Source organism: Sander lucioperca, chromosome 3, assembly GCF_008315115.2.
Source record: "Sander lucioperca isolate FBNREF2018 chromosome 3, SLUC_FBN_1.2, whole genome shotgun sequence".
NCBI lineage: Eukaryota > Metazoa > Chordata > Actinopteri > Perciformes > Percidae > Sander > Sander lucioperca.
The window spans coordinates 39589253-39604292 of record NC_050175.1 but is presented as its reverse complement, the minus strand read 5'-3'; the positions used below and the strand labels follow the sequence as shown (position 1 = coordinate 39604292).

At 39.7% G+C, this 15040-nt stretch overlaps 1 protein-coding gene across 3 annotated transcripts; it reads right to left on the bottom strand.

The window, feature by feature from the left end:
- Window positions 1-560: 560 nt before the first annotated feature.
- si:ch211-102l7.3 (inactive serine protease PAMR1) lies at window positions 561-14548 on the bottom strand. Of its 3 annotated transcripts, none has more exons than XM_031290140.2 (11): window positions 13292-14548; window positions 12534-12695; window positions 12133-12258; window positions 10667-10781; window positions 9637-9854; window positions 6880-7071; window positions 6563-6757; window positions 6063-6129; window positions 5242-5468; window positions 2986-3326; window positions 561-1704 (listed from the first exon to the last, which is right to left on the bottom strand). In XM_031290140.2, the coding sequence occupies exons 1-11, from the start codon at window positions 13395-13397 to the stop codon at window positions 1132-1134; spliced, it is 2322 nt and encodes a 773-aa protein (XP_031146000.1). In that variant the 5' UTR covers window positions 13398-14548; the 3' UTR covers window positions 561-1131. The 3 variants fall into 3 exon arrangements, with proteins under 3 accessions (XP_031146000.1, XP_031145999.1, XP_031146001.1); XM_031290139.2 differs by having other exon boundaries at window positions 5242-5504; window positions 13292-14547; XM_031290141.2 differs by lacking the exon at window positions 6563-6757 and having other exon boundaries at window positions 5242-5504; window positions 13292-14545.
- Window positions 14549-15040: the final 492 nt, after the last annotated feature.

Here is a 15040-nt window from a genome sequence, read left to right as displayed (position 1 = left end):
CTCTGCTAGTGCAAAACATTAAGGCCCAAGCATGTTGGGATGTGCAGTAGAGTCACTAATGGGTTTACAATTGCAGTCAAATGCATTTTCTTGACTTCTGTATTTGATCTATCATCTGGTTTATAGTATAAATAAAATCATCAACTGCTATGTTGCAAACAGTTTGCAAGTTGCAGAGACCGACTGAGCTACTCATTGTTTAATTGGCTGGGCTTAAAAGGTATCCTGCGCAAAGCCGAAGAGAGCAAAGCGGGTGCCTGCGTCTCAGGAGTAAGAGCTAAGTTTAGCAAATCCTCTCAGTGTGTTTTTCAATGACAGTACGTTGGACAGTCTGCATAGATACTCGGGATGCATAGCCTCACATGCAAACACGGTGCAGACACACAGGTACTGTGCTCCACATTCATCAAACAGCAGGATGGACACAAGAACTTGGCTACTAAGCAATTTTTGAATATGAAACTTGCTTTTGAATATATTTTAAGTTTTTTATTATATTATATTATGCCATATTATACTCATGATAGCAATAGTAACTACAAACCAGGACATAAGGACATAATAACGCAAAAGTAAAGGACTGAAGCAGAAATTAAATGAGAAAATAAAAACAACTTTGGGTTTTAAGCTTGGATCTAGACGTATAGAATTCTATCTTGCCAGTGATAACGTCATTAACTCAATTTAAAATAGTTCCAGCTGGGTGGATTGCAGTTCATCAAAGACTCAAAATGGCATCTGGTGGATTTCTTTATTTTTTTTTATAGAGCAGTCTTTATCTTCAAGATTGTGAAAAATACACCTCACAATGATAAGGTAACATTCAAAGCTCATGAGTATGTGGGTGTATTTCTTAACCAGCTCACGTTGAGTTGTTTGAAGTGGAGGTGGCCCAAATACAGAACAATAACATGCACACATACGAGATCCAAGTAGAGCCAGGAAAACAGTTCTTACATGATATTAACACAGATAGCAGGTACAGAATTATCACCGCAAATGTTATGTTATTACTATCTGCTCTATCTCCACCATTTCCACTGGGAGATTTATCAAACTGGAAATAAAAGAATTTCAGATTTAAGCTGAGAAAATCACCTTCTCATGATATACTGAACAAAAAAAAAAAATCTACTGCATGTTTTTCTCTATCCAGTCTCGGAAGTTGGCTATTCGTGTCTGAACTGTGTAAGTCTGTTGGTGGCAGTTCTCTTCCATATAGCTGAAGCTCTCTAAACCAAGAAGCTGCCAGCCTGAGCTGGCGGCTCCCTGAGTCTCCTCGCGACCCAACAAGACACCACTTGTGGAAACAAACACAGCTGGCATGGTTGTGATCCCTGGAATCACATTAGGACAAGGGCGTTGAGGACTGGACGGCTTCCTAATGACACACAGTGTATTGTCACTGATCACTGTAGTATGCACTCCTCCTTGAGCAAATTCTCTTTCGCACTGAACGACATCACCCAACTCAACAAGTCTCGTCTGGCTCGGGGGAGTGTAGCGGCTCAGGTGCCTGTGATCGTTTGGTAAAATCCACCTTGCAGTGTAAGCCTCCTGTGCGGTCACCTCTCCACCTTGCACTCTGGGTAGACACACTGGCAACACATGCTCATTGATCTTGACCTTGTCTTTTAGCTTGAGCACAGCCACATTGGAGTCGGGGGCGGAGTAAAAATCTGGATGGACTAAAATGTCTGAAACCTGTTGGGGCAGGCAGAGAGAGAGAGTCTGTGAAAATGGATGAAAATAAGAAGCTAGAATACCTAAGAAAGCCTGATGTCAATAAAAAAAAGTGCCAACATTTGTTGTTTTTGGAAGATTAGATAATACGCGTCAAGATGCGCAAAGATTTCAAATCCAAATCAAATATTGTTGTATCCCGGTAAAACTTTAAGTGCACATCGAAATGCCAAAGGATTTCTTCCTGTTCCATTTACAAACAATAACCTATCCAGAAGATTGTATTTATTTAAGGAATAGGCCTTGCTTAAAGTGCCCATATTATGAAAAAATCACTTTTTCTGGCATTTGCGGTGTTATTTTGTGTCTGGTGCTTCCACACGTATACAAACTTGGAAAAAAAAACATCCATGCTGTTTTGAGTGAGATACGGGTTTCTGAATGTACCCTGCAGGGCTTTCTACGTCACTAGCCGAAACGAGGGGGCTAGCGCTAGCATGCTAGCGGTTAGCCCCCTCGTTCTCAATGGCAAAACACTGCTACAACACACACGAGTTCACCATAATCTACAAAAGAACTACTTACATGTCCCTGTTCTGCAGGTATTCCACGCAAAGTTGGAAGTGCGCCCTTGTTTAGAAGAAGTCTCCCGGCTAATCCTGCCTTGTACTGACTGAAGTTAGAGAAACAGCTAGCTAGCTGATGTGATCCTTACCTATGTGCGACTCCCAACAAAGATGGTACAGAAGTGAGATGTCTTACTCTGTAGCTAAAACCGAGACCTGAACACACAGGGTGAAAAGAGGAGCTGCAGCAATGTGCATTACAACAAAATATGGTGTTTTTTGAAAATTAAACCATGTAAACCTATTCTGGTACAACCTCAAAATACAATTATGAACCTGAAAATGAGCATAATATGGGCACTTTAATACTGTATCACTGCATCTGCTGTTTAGTAGATTTTGCAGTCATGGGAAACTTTTGTGCACTGTATAACCTTAAAATAAAAAGACCATAATAAACATTGGTTTTGGTAATCGCAAGGTCAAAAATGGGACAACTGTGGTTGAAAAGTGTTTTAGACATCTATACTTCAGCCAATGTTTACCAACATTTAAATTATTAATTCAACTGGCAGTTAGGACCTTACACATTCTAAGAAAAAAATATAAGAAATGCCTTAGCCTTTAAACTAATTTAGCCCAGTTTTTTACACTCTCATCTAATAAAAGCAAACAATATAAAATGTCTGATGGATTTTCACTTGTGTTTTCTGACTAGTAGACGACTACATTGTACCCTGTGGTGGTGCAGCCTTTTCAGCCGGTTCTTAGATGTCTGGTACTGCATGCCTATGACAACCTTCACATGTGCTGGGTGAAGGGTCTGCTGCTTGTCCTTGTCTACCACACACTGAGCTGCCACCAGGACGCCACGCTGGGTGAGCAGAGCCCCACTGCAGGCAAGGTGCCAGAATGTGGATTCCTCTGAGTCCCCCTGCTGGATAGACATGGTTACTCCACGGGGCCTGTAGGTGCTGGCAGTATGATCAGGAGGTGACCGGATATAGACGGCTGCATGCCAAGGCCACAGTGTGTCTGTGAGGTTGTGTCGACTGGAAGTGTCTAATTTGCCACAAACTGTTGGAATGTAACAGTCAGAGAGGTGAAAGAGTGTGTCAAAAAATTTAATTTCATAACAAACTGCTAGAAAAAAGGGCTGCACAATATTGGTTAAAACCTTTCATATAAATTCAAGATATATTACTCAGGTAAAGGTAAACATATTTCTTCTGCATTTTCCTTTACATGGAAAACATTCTGAAGTATTAAAGGTCCTGCATTTTGGGAAATAAGCTTATTAGTTGTCTTGCCAAGAGTAAAATGAGTAGATTAGGCCTACCTTTGGACAGCGGCTTACTAAGGCTATAGCTGTTTCCCCGTTTCCAGTCTTCATGCTAAGCTAAGATAGCTGGTTGCTGATAGCTTCTTATTTAACATGCAGACATGAGAGTGGTATCAATCTTTTCATTGAGATTGGCTAAGAACTGCAACTGAATTAAGATATTTTGGTCATTCTACAATTTCCAAGATCAAGAATGAACATTCACACTCAAGAGTCTTGAAATCACCAATTTAACATTAAGGCCCTGACACACCAATCCAAACGGCCACCAACTACCACTCGTCGCCTTTGTCTGTGCCAAAAATTAGCACTGGAACACACCGCACAGACTCATGGATGTATTAAGAGAACGGCACAGACTACAGCCAACTACCAAGTACCATGTTTGTTTTGTGCATGCGTGCAATGAAATAACTCCCCATACCAGCAGGCGGCGGTAATCTATTCATCATTTAACAACACAAGGGAAACCGGATACCTTTGCTATGATATACCCACAACAAAACAGAGTTTGCTCTAGCCAGCAGCGGCAGAACCGAACAGAGCCTACGGCCCCTCTGTTTCACTCCCCGCCGGGAAGACAGCGATACCGGGAGATGGCTAACTGAACTGTGCCTCTCCCGGGCTGTCATCCATTCTCTCGGCAAAGAAGTCTCCCTACAGTGGGAGCGGAGCGGAGAGACCGAATGACCCGCTACTGGCTTGATAGCTAACGTTAGCTTGCTAATTTCCTCCATCCAACATGCCTTCATTATACACTGGTTACTGTAAAATAAGCCAAACAAACATGTCACTCATCTAGCGATAGCAATGTGCTTTCCTTAGATTTGACAAGAGCGTGTGAATTAAACATTAAGTTCTTACATTTCACTAATTTAGAGGCTGGCCGGCTGGCTGGTAAGCTAGCTTGCTTGCTATGAGGCTAATTGTTTAGGTCTTTATATTAAATATCACGCTGTAGGATATTAGTTTATTAAACGTTAGTTTATTTTGTAATGTGTTTTGTAATATGTATGTAGAGATCCTTTAAAAGACATGTTATGTTGAAATAAATATGCCTAAGCAAGTACTTATTTATATCTTGTTGTATGCTACGTTTGCCATCTTAGGGACATGTGCAAAAAAAGTTATTCCAATAGTTCGAACCTGTGTGTTTTTAGAAGGAACATTCAAATGTAATCTTTGACCCGTTTTGACAGCTCTTATGTGTATTGGATTGATCAGATGAGATGAAAAATAAAAGCAGCCTTGTGTGTGCCTGTCACAGGCATTTGATTGTTTTCCTCACTATTGTTTCCAAGCTAAACAGCCAATCAGATGAATTGGCTGTTCAGCCGACGCCGACAACCGCTGGCGGCCCCAAAAACAGGCCGTGCGGGACACACTTCACAGACTAGGCCGACGGTTAGTGGTTGAGACTGTCGGCTTGGTGTGTCAGGGCCTTTAGTTAACCTATAGAGCAATCTCTCTCTAAAATTTGCTAACATTTGCTAACATTAGGTATTGGCCAAACCAGAACAAGTGCGGCTGTTTATATATAATTATTTACCTTTTTTTTTAAGTAGAACATAAGTATCTGTTGGTTTTTGTCTTTAAGAAACTCAGGTTTCACTTCATAAGCTGGGTCTATGCTGTTGCTGCTGCTCTTACCTGGTGAGCAGGAAACATGGCGTCCACTCCACCTGCCAGACTTCAGACAGGTGCGTCGGGAGCTTCCTGTGTGGCGGTAGAGTGGTGAAGCACACTTGTAGTCAATGCTTGTGTGGACTGGGTGGAGGCCACGAGGAAGCTCCCCAAAGGCGGTGTTGTCTTTTTTTGACTGTTTATCCAATATGAGTGGAATAAAACCAGCTGACGACAAATCTTCCATGCTGTACCTGGATGAGAGATGGTTTCTTTGATCTGGATTCTCTCTGTGGAAAAGAAAAACACTGTCTTAATAGCACTTTTAAAACATTAGCAATGCATACATAAAGCAACACTATGTAACTTTTCCCTCTTCGGTCCCCCTACAGGTTGTCTTATTGGAACTACAGCCGCGAGAGCTGTAGTTCCAATGAGACAACCTGTAGGGGGACCGAAGAGGGAAAAGTTAAGTAGTGTTGCTTTAAAGGCAAGGTCCACTCAAGGTCCACTTACTGGAATTTCATCAGAGCTTTCAACCACATTTTGTCACCTTCATAAGCGGAGGGAGCAAACTCCATTTCCAATTTCCTGTAGGTGGATCTTGTGGTGCCTGATTTTATTTTAGAGAACAATACAAACTCATCACAGGAAATTGTGGGCTTGTCACTTGTTCAGTTTAATGCTTATAAATTGCTTCAACATCGACCTGTATTGCACAGTTAAACTTGATGGTGCTAGATGGAAAATTAAGGGATCAGAATACAAACTAAAATGCTGCTTGCATGACAAGTCTACACATGGTAGCTTTCATGTAAATACACACACCACGGTATCTTAGTGGCTACCTTGATATCAGATGGGGCTTCAGAACACTTTGTCGGACAAGTCCAGAAACGCTGGGCTCTCGACATGCTGTGGGGGCAAATCAAGCAGGTGACTACTTAGTGCACAATAATCACTTCCGGAGCCTCCATTGCGTACACAATTCGACTTCAGTAACATAAATAATTGTGAGCAGAAGGTTAAGTTATTCTGAGTAAATAGGAAAATGTACATGCATAAAATATCAGGGACAAACCTATTCATTATAAAGAAAAAATCAAAAACATTACTGCTTCATCTTTACAAACAAATGGCCATGTTAACTATACATTAATCATAGTGCTCTTATTGATAAATTGTTACTTTTTGTGAGGATATGTAAATTGGGCTGTGGGATAAACAAATAGTAAATAGTACCGTCCTCACATAGTAACGTCCTCACATAGTAACAATGTGGGAAATAGCCCACTTTGTGTGTGTAACCGTGTGTTCCCAAACCAAATGTTTTTTTGAAAACAGCTACCTTTCACACACTGGGGTGGCCTGCTACTCCAGGATCCATTAGAGAGGCAGGTACTCTGATGGTTTCCAGTCAGAATGAAGGAATTTTTACAGAAAAACCCAATGGCCTTTGCACCCCCAGTTGTGTCAGGAGCAGGTCTGTGGTAGCCATTGAGCAATTTGGGTGGAGGGGAACACCGGGCTCTGCTTGTTTGGCCTGTATGAGTATGTTTTTGAAAGAGAAAAGAAACAAACTCCCACAAGACATGTAGTATGTGGGTTTTATACTGTACAAACCTTATAAATAAAGACCAGAAGCTAGTAAGGTAGGAAAAATACCTTTAATACATGTGGGAACTGTGCCACTCCACATGCTATTATGCAGGCAAATCCTCTGCTGGGAGCCGATCAGTGTAAAAGGTGGATGACACCGGTAGTTTGCAGCTACAAGCTCCTGCTTTGGTCCATATACAGGCAGAAAATATCCATTCACCGGTTGTTCTGGAGGTGCACACACTGGATTCTTGATGGCTGAAATTGTGGAGACATTTTACTGGTGATAAATCAAAGACAAACCTCCACTGCAATGCAAAACTTAATATAGAGAAAAAAAGAAAAGTCATAGTTTGCATTTTGAAAAGTCATAGTATGTTGAATAAAGTAATGGAAAAGTCATAGTATAGTTTATAAAAAAAAATGATAATAAAGTCAAAGTATAGTTTGTCGAAAAAAGTGATAAAAAAAGTATTTGTAAAGTATGTTGAAAAAAGTCACAGTACAGCATGTAGAAAAAGTGATAAAAAGGCATAGTATAGTATGTTGAAAAAAAGTGATAAACATGTCATAGTATAGAATGTCGAAAAAGTGATAAAAAAGTCATAATATAGTATGTTGAAAAAAGTCACACTACAGCATGTAGATTTTTTTTATAAAAGGTCATAGTATAGCATGTCGAAAAAGTCATAGTATAGCATGTTAAAAAAAGTGACACTATAGCGTGTAGAAAAAAAGTGATAAAAAGTTATAGTATAGTATGTCGAAAAAAGTCATAGTACAACATGTTGAAAAAAGTGACAGCATAGCATGTAGAAAAAAAGTGATAAAAAAGTCATAGTATAGTATGTCGAAAAAGTGATAAAAAATGTCATAGTATAGAATGTTGAAAAAGTGATAAAAAGTCATAATATAGAATGTTGAAAAAAAGTCATAGTATGTCGGAAAAAGTCAAAGTATAGTATTTCGAAAACAGTCATATAAAAGTCACACTAAACAATGTTGAGAAAAGTGATTAAACAGTCATAGTAAAGTTTGTTGAAAAAAGTCATAGTATAGAATGTTGAAAACAATTGATAAAACAGTCATAGTATAGTATGTCGAAAAAAGTGATAAAAAAGTCAAAGTATTGTACATCTATCTGAGATTAACTGAAATAGCCCTGGTAAACTTTCCATTGAAGAAGCCTGAAAAAAGCCTAAACAATATGCGGTATCAATAAAATGACCTCACCGTGAGCACCAGAAAGCATTTGCTGAATCAGCATTCACACAATAATGGCCCTATGACACTGCCCTCGTAGACCCCACAAGTAGTTTGTTGTTCACTGGAGAGTAAACCAATAACATTAACCTTTTGGAATCGGAGGTGCACCCACCCCCCCACTCCACATAATTCATTGTACGCTAAAATAATTTAATCCCTCTTTGATTTATTGAAGTAATCTTGACAGAAATATTGCTAAGGAGCACCCAAACAGTTCCAACAATTGTGGCAGTACCAAGTGGGTTACAGTACCCCTATGATATGTTCAGGTTAACTAGAAAGAGTTAAATGTCCAATATGCAATATATATTGCTGTAATAAATCCAAAAATGACCCCGATATGTCATCAGATATTAAGGAAACATGCTAAGTTGAAATACTATCTTTTCTGACATCATTGCTAATGCCAGTATTTTCTCCTTTTGAAATTTCCGTTCCGTGACGGAATTTCTGTTTGTGTTTTGGCCTGTGTGTTGTTATCAACTGCCCAGTTTGACAGCCAGGCCGGGTTGCCAGATATAACGTTACCTGTAAAAACGTAAACCCAGTGAGCTACAGCTGTAACGTTAGTACAGCCATGAAAGCAGCAAACAAACGAACGGGATCAATGGAGATAGATTCTACATGACATTAAAAAAAATGGCATGTTTTTAACAGTTGCGTGACCAGAGAAGTAACAAACCCCGGGTAAATATTGGAGATGTATTTGAAAGATGGAGACAGCTTAGAGCCCAAAAGGACGCCGAGTTGGTTAATTTACTCCTGTACAGGTAAGCATTAGCTTCAGGCTACTTTATCACAGCTACAATGGATGGGAATTTTATGTAATTTAAACATTAGTGTACTCACATTGAATTATATAGCTAGAGGAAGTGGGCCTGTCTGGCGTGTGGAGAGGACGGCGAGGTTGTCGGGTTTTTAACGGTTCCTACTGTAATTCTAAGCTGAAAAAGTGTGCCTGTCAGTTGGGTACAGAGCTCCGCGTGACCACGGGCTTTTATGACTGTCAATATAGCCAGCATCTAACGTTAGCTACTCCGCTGTCTAACATTGTTGAATGCTGTGGTCTCAGCCTGGCAACCAACGTGAACTTCGAGTCTGGGGAGGAGGGGGCGGGGGAGACGACTCTCTCCAGTGTTTTGAATTTGTACTGCAGTAACTATTTCAAACACTAGCTGTCAGCATTACATATTGGACCTTTAATATCCTCGAGGTGAAAGACTGGATAAATGGGATGCAAGTTAGATGCATAATTTGCTTCAAAGAGGGCAAATGGAGAGGGATGAGTCTGATTAATCTGTGTCGCTGACTGTCTGTCTCACATCGCTGCTGCTCACACAGCATAGGAAAGAAAAAGCTCCTGGAGCAAATATGGTGTATGCAATCGAAGAGAGGTGCTGCACGAATGGAGGGAGAGCAGAGTATCACACCTTGAGCTTTTAAAAGGGAGTATTTATTTTTTAGGCAGTCGCATTAGATTGCATTATACTGGTGAGTGTTTCTGTTATAGTGTCTTATGTAAGTAGCATTCACATTAGTAACAATAATTGTACCTGCCTGAACTTTCCTGAAAAGTAAGAACAAAGCCATCAAAGTTGCTGTAGCCATCTGAGGTGAACAGGATGTGCAAGAGGTTCCCAGAGCTTTTTATTGGAGAGGGCAGCTGATCCCCACAAAACCGGCCAATCACAGGGGAGCTCAGGTCGCTGCCGTCACGCACCTCAACATAGTCAGAACGACAGTTATGGTCAGACTCCAGACTGAGCAGTGAAAACCTGCATCATAAACAAACAGAAATTATGTTTAACATATTTTTCAATCCAATTCAAAAGACCTAGCATCAGTCTTCTATTATGTGGGCTCATGCATGGCTATCTACCCACTCTGCTTTTACCATCAGCTGAGTTGTGCTGATGGTGGTTCTATGACTGAATGACTTTTTGCATATTTAACTGTTTGTATGGAATTTTCCTATGAGATGCAACAGTTTAATTTTGGCTACACGCACCAGAACTATTTCTTGAAAAGCCTAGATTTAAAGGTGCAAACCCTTTTGCTTCAACTTCAGCTGACCTGAGCTGAAGTAGTATCCAGCGCACATAAATAAAGCCTGTTGGCCTGTTTCAAAAAGCAGGATTGTGAGTTAACTGCACTGGATAAAACATCAGTGCAGTCACACATCTTCTTATGTCAGGTTATCCTCATCATACTAATCCAGCTAAATCCTTTAGCTGTTTTTGTGAGACACTGTGTATAACATAAATAATGTGCCATGGAGACTTTTTTTTATTGCACCCAGGCATACAGTAACACCAGATGAAAGAAGTAGCATTATAAAGTTTTGTAAATATTGCCCTGACTTTAGCCCAATACAAATCCTACCTGTAAACTATTCTCAATTCTCAGTTCATTACTCCTCGCACAGAAAGTAAAATCGCTTTTCTCACTATTTATCGCCTGAAGTCCCTTTAATAACAATATGACTTGTGGTCCCATCACAAATAAAGACCATTTTCTTCTGTTTCAGACATTGATTGTCCCATGCACGTTTTTTTTTTTTTTTCAAGCTTTGAAAATAGTGACCCACCTCAGCTCGATGGTGCTGTCCCTCTCCACTTGCACTGTCCATTCACACCGGGCGTTTATTGGGTAACTCTCCATGGCTATGACACCCTGGGCCCGCTGAATGATGCCTCCACATACTACCCACAAGAGAACTGCAATCACTTTCACTTAGTGCATTCACAGTCTCATCAAATGTGTGTACATCACAGTAGCACTGAACATTTTTACTGTTGCAAGCAGGATCAGTAACGTGACATGCTGTGTAGGAGGGCAGATCACTTCCAAAAAATGTATGAGATGACGGGTTCCAACCAGCCACTTCAAAAACCATGATTGTTAACATCATGCTGGTAGTCATGCTGGCATGTGTGTACATCAGAGGAATAAAAAATCAAAACAAGATGTTTAACTTTACAAATTGATTGCTGCCATTCCTCGATGGACCAGCTGAGGAAATTGAAATTAGCGTTTGAGTTGGCATATAATATCCAAAGGTTTTGAAATATTTTAATGTTCACAAACATTTTTGTACACACCCCACAGGAAAGCATTACTGAAATCATGCAGCATATTTCATTGGAATGCTTTGCCACTTGGCCCTATACAGACTCTAAACAGGTTATGTAGGACAACAGAAGTTGCACAATGGCTCCATGCCTTCCTTTGTGCATGTCAAACTTAAAGTACGTGACAGACTGGCATCCAAGTGGCAATTTCCCCAGGGCCATGAAAAAACAGCAATGGAAAAATATCATGAGAGAATATGGGATTGGCAAGCATGTAACTTTTCTCTATTAATAGCAGCATGTTGCTGTGGGATGTATCAGTGCACATTTGAACTTTTTTGGGTATGGTAGCTGCTGTAGCACAATGCTGATAATTATGATTTCAATCTTTAGCAATATTTCAGTATTTTAGTGAATGTAAACTACAACTAGATACTAACAGCTGACTATTTGTATCTTGTATAAAACCAAACAAAAAAGCGTTGCTGCCACCAAGTGTCCTTATGGCGTATTACAAATTTGGGTACAGTAATCTGAAAACAGTGGACCACAGAGTTGATTATGATTACAGGCTAACATGTTGTGTTCCATCAATTAATTGTGTATTTCCGTATAGTCATAGAAACTAAACAGGTTTATTTGTCAATCTTTAGGAGCTCTGTCAATCATTGTGGAATGAGGACCTCGCGTATGACACTTAAGTTATTATTCATACGTTGACTAGCCAGATAACGCTATATTCTCTACTGTAGGTAATCTAAAAAGAAAACCAAGCATTCAAAGAGTTATATACTGTAAATAGTATAGAAGAACACATCCGCACACATCTACACTAATTGTATAATTGAGTATTTCTGAAACGTACTGTATGCACCGTGTGTCCCATGTTTTCTCATGTCAGTAATTAGATTCCGAATATTCGGCCAATTCTGTGGCAGAGTAAGGCCTTACATCAATACTGCATTACAACAATCCAACTCACTTCTACAGTCCCCTCCACTCCAGCCTCGGCGACACTCTGTACAATACTTTCCATTGACAAAGAAGTCGTCATTGGCTTTCCATGTTCCATTGTGGCAGGTTTTACAGTTCTCAAACAGACTGCAGCCTTGCAAGGACAGAAGCAGAAAGTAGTTAGAACTAACATTAAAGCAATCATCCCAAACATTGTAAAGTCAATATGCAACTTTTAGTCACAGCTGAATAAAACCATAATGTTTCAAACACCCAGGGTCTGGTAGTTTTTTTCCTAGGAAATATTATCTAATATACAGGAAGTTAAGTAGTTTATGTCGAGTAGCGATGGCAGAACAAGAGACAAAATAAGCACCTTGCAGATTATTACAGATAAAAGAATATCTAGAAGCGACAATGACAGTGTACCTGGGTGAATGATACAGGGGTCACACTGATCCAGAACATTGCGGCAGCAGGGGACAGTGTAGCCGACCCTTGACCCTTTTGAGGGACACCGACACTGGATCAGGTGGTACTCACAACATGGACGGCACATGACGCTCCACTCAGAGCTTGGGCAGTTATCCCCTGTTACTAAAACAAAGGACAGTGGCATCAAACTTGATATGCCCCTACTGAAACCTAAGACCTTAGAACCTTTTATGGTTCTAAGAAAGTAGACACGATAACGTGAAAGATTACAGCATTTCTACAAATGTAGTGAACAAAGCAGAGGTACAAACATGTCCCTTTAGAGTACGTTTCTATTATGTAATCTTGTACAAATTGTCATCATCCCAGGTCTTCTACCCCTCAATAGTTATGGATTTCTGTGCTAAATAAAATGTAAAAGCCTCCCAGATATTGAACCCTCACTAATGTGTCCAATATCTATATTAATTGGCAGGGGCTGTATACGAGCTATACCAGGATAAGTTATGTGTCATTATTTCACTGAGGCACATAGAGTTTGTAACATGAACTGAGACAAGTCTTAGCGGCAGAAGTGACTCATCGTCATAAAATAACTCCACAGTTAGTCAGCAATTAAGTCAATAGGTTTATTTCTTGTTACATGTAAAGATCTTTTTCACAAAGAAAGCCATGTGATATAAAGACTCTCCAATATTATGTACTGTAAGAACAACATTCAGTAAAAACAACAACAAATGCCTTTTACTTACCATGTGGCCAAGCTGTTACACTAAAAAAGAGATTTAGGAGGAGGTAGTAGAGTTTGGGGTCCAGAATAGTTGACTTGGGCACTTTCCTTCTGGGGAAAGTGAGCATGTTGGCTGCCAATCTCACAGCAATACACTTCCAAAGACGTCCTAAGAAAGTAGCACTAGCTTAGTATTATTTATTTGCTTTGAAATTGTTCAGCTCAAATCAGTGCTAGGTCTCCAAATAATTCCTGTTTATCTGCTCTCGTTGTGAGTCCGGGTTGGAATGAGTGCTGCGTGCTGAATAGTAACAGGGTAAAATACTTGTTGGCAAAGGAAGTGGAAAGTGCATTTGAGGGGAATAAAAACATGCTAATGAGGAAAACAGTGAAGGGTGATGAAGGAAGTCCAAAGGGAAAAAGAATCCATCTGTCAGTTTACTGAGAGAGGTTTCAAGGAAAGAACAGACGTGAATCCTTCTTTAGCAGCAAGTTAAAAACATTCTTTTTTCCAAATACTTAATAAAAAAAAAAGCCTATCTGCAGGTGTATCACGCCAAATGTGTTTACTGATGCTTCATCATACACCAGCTGTCATGCAGGACATGACAATTTCACAACTTCTTAGAAGACAGATAACAGATGTCCTCTCTATGAAATGGCATGTTTATGATGTCAGGCTCCACAGATTTGCCAGGAGCAACGAGGCTGACAGGATCGTCACAACCAGTTGCATGCCCAAGGTTGCTTTTCCATTACCTAAGCCGTTCCCTACTGTAGGAGTTTCCATGTTTCCATATCTGTTCTCATTTTCTAGATTACAGCAGGTTGTAAGCAAATATGAGTCTGATCCGTTTAAATGACTTCAACTGTTGTTTGCTGTTTATAAAGGCTGTTGTTACGTTTTGTGATATTTGATGAAATCACTATCTGGTATTTTATGCTGATATTATTAAAGATGAGTGTGGATTTTAAAATGTAAATTTGTCAGATATGTTTGCTAATTACTGTAGAAATGTGTATATAATCTGGTCATATCATTGTACAATACATAGGTATTAATAGTGATCGACATCATGTAGATCTTACATATCTTACATATCATCGATGTCCAGTGATCTATCCAAATCTGGTGAGGATGAATTTTTCAGAAACTTTAAAACATAAAGGATAACTTTGTGTTCCTTTGTGAGTTTAGAAATATCTCCTACCTCTTAGACTAAATAAACCATATACCTATTGGATTATCTGAAAAGAATAATTATCACAAAGCTGATATCAGGGTTGTTTTTATTAGCTCAGGAAAATGTGACGCTTTGGAGATACATGGTTTTTATGTGTGTGTGTGTGTGTGTGTGTGTGTGTGTGTGTGTGTTTTCATTGTTGATCAGCCCCAGGCCTAGAGCAATAACCAAAAGCTTCTGTGTTAGACTTTTCTTTGAAAGATTTGTGAAAGAAAAAATAAAAATAATTGTATGGTAACATAACCTTGACATTACGTAATCTCGCTATGTTGTTAAAGCCGATATATCAGCAAAGCATTGCCTCTTAACACATCTAGCAGACATGAGACAACAAAAAGTAGAATATTCACTAAAGAAAATGTGGTCATTAGCTTGCTAGATGTTTGCGTTTTCTATACAAGCTTTCTTCATCTTAATCTGTATGCTGTTTTATGGTTTGCAGCAGGTGTGAAAATATGTCATGATTGACTGAGTGTGAGCAAACACGCAGGAGGGATGGGGGAGAATACAGTATATGAAAATTGCAG

Excerpts from the sequence above, each read along its gene's own strand:
- si:ch211-102l7.3 (XM_031290139.2), bottom strand. The coding sequence starts at position 13,397 with ATGCTCACTTTCCCCAGAAGGAAAGTGCCCAAGTCAACTATTCTGGAC. Across the intron at positions 12,259-12,533 it reads CCCCTGTATCATTCACCCAG|GCTGCAGTCTGTTTGAGAAC; the intron begins GTACACTGTCAT and ends TGTCCTTGCAAG. Across the intron at positions 9,855-10,666 it reads GACAGCACCATCGAGCTGAG|GTTTTCACTGCTCAGTCTGG; the intron begins GTGGGTCACTAT and ends TTTATGATGCAG.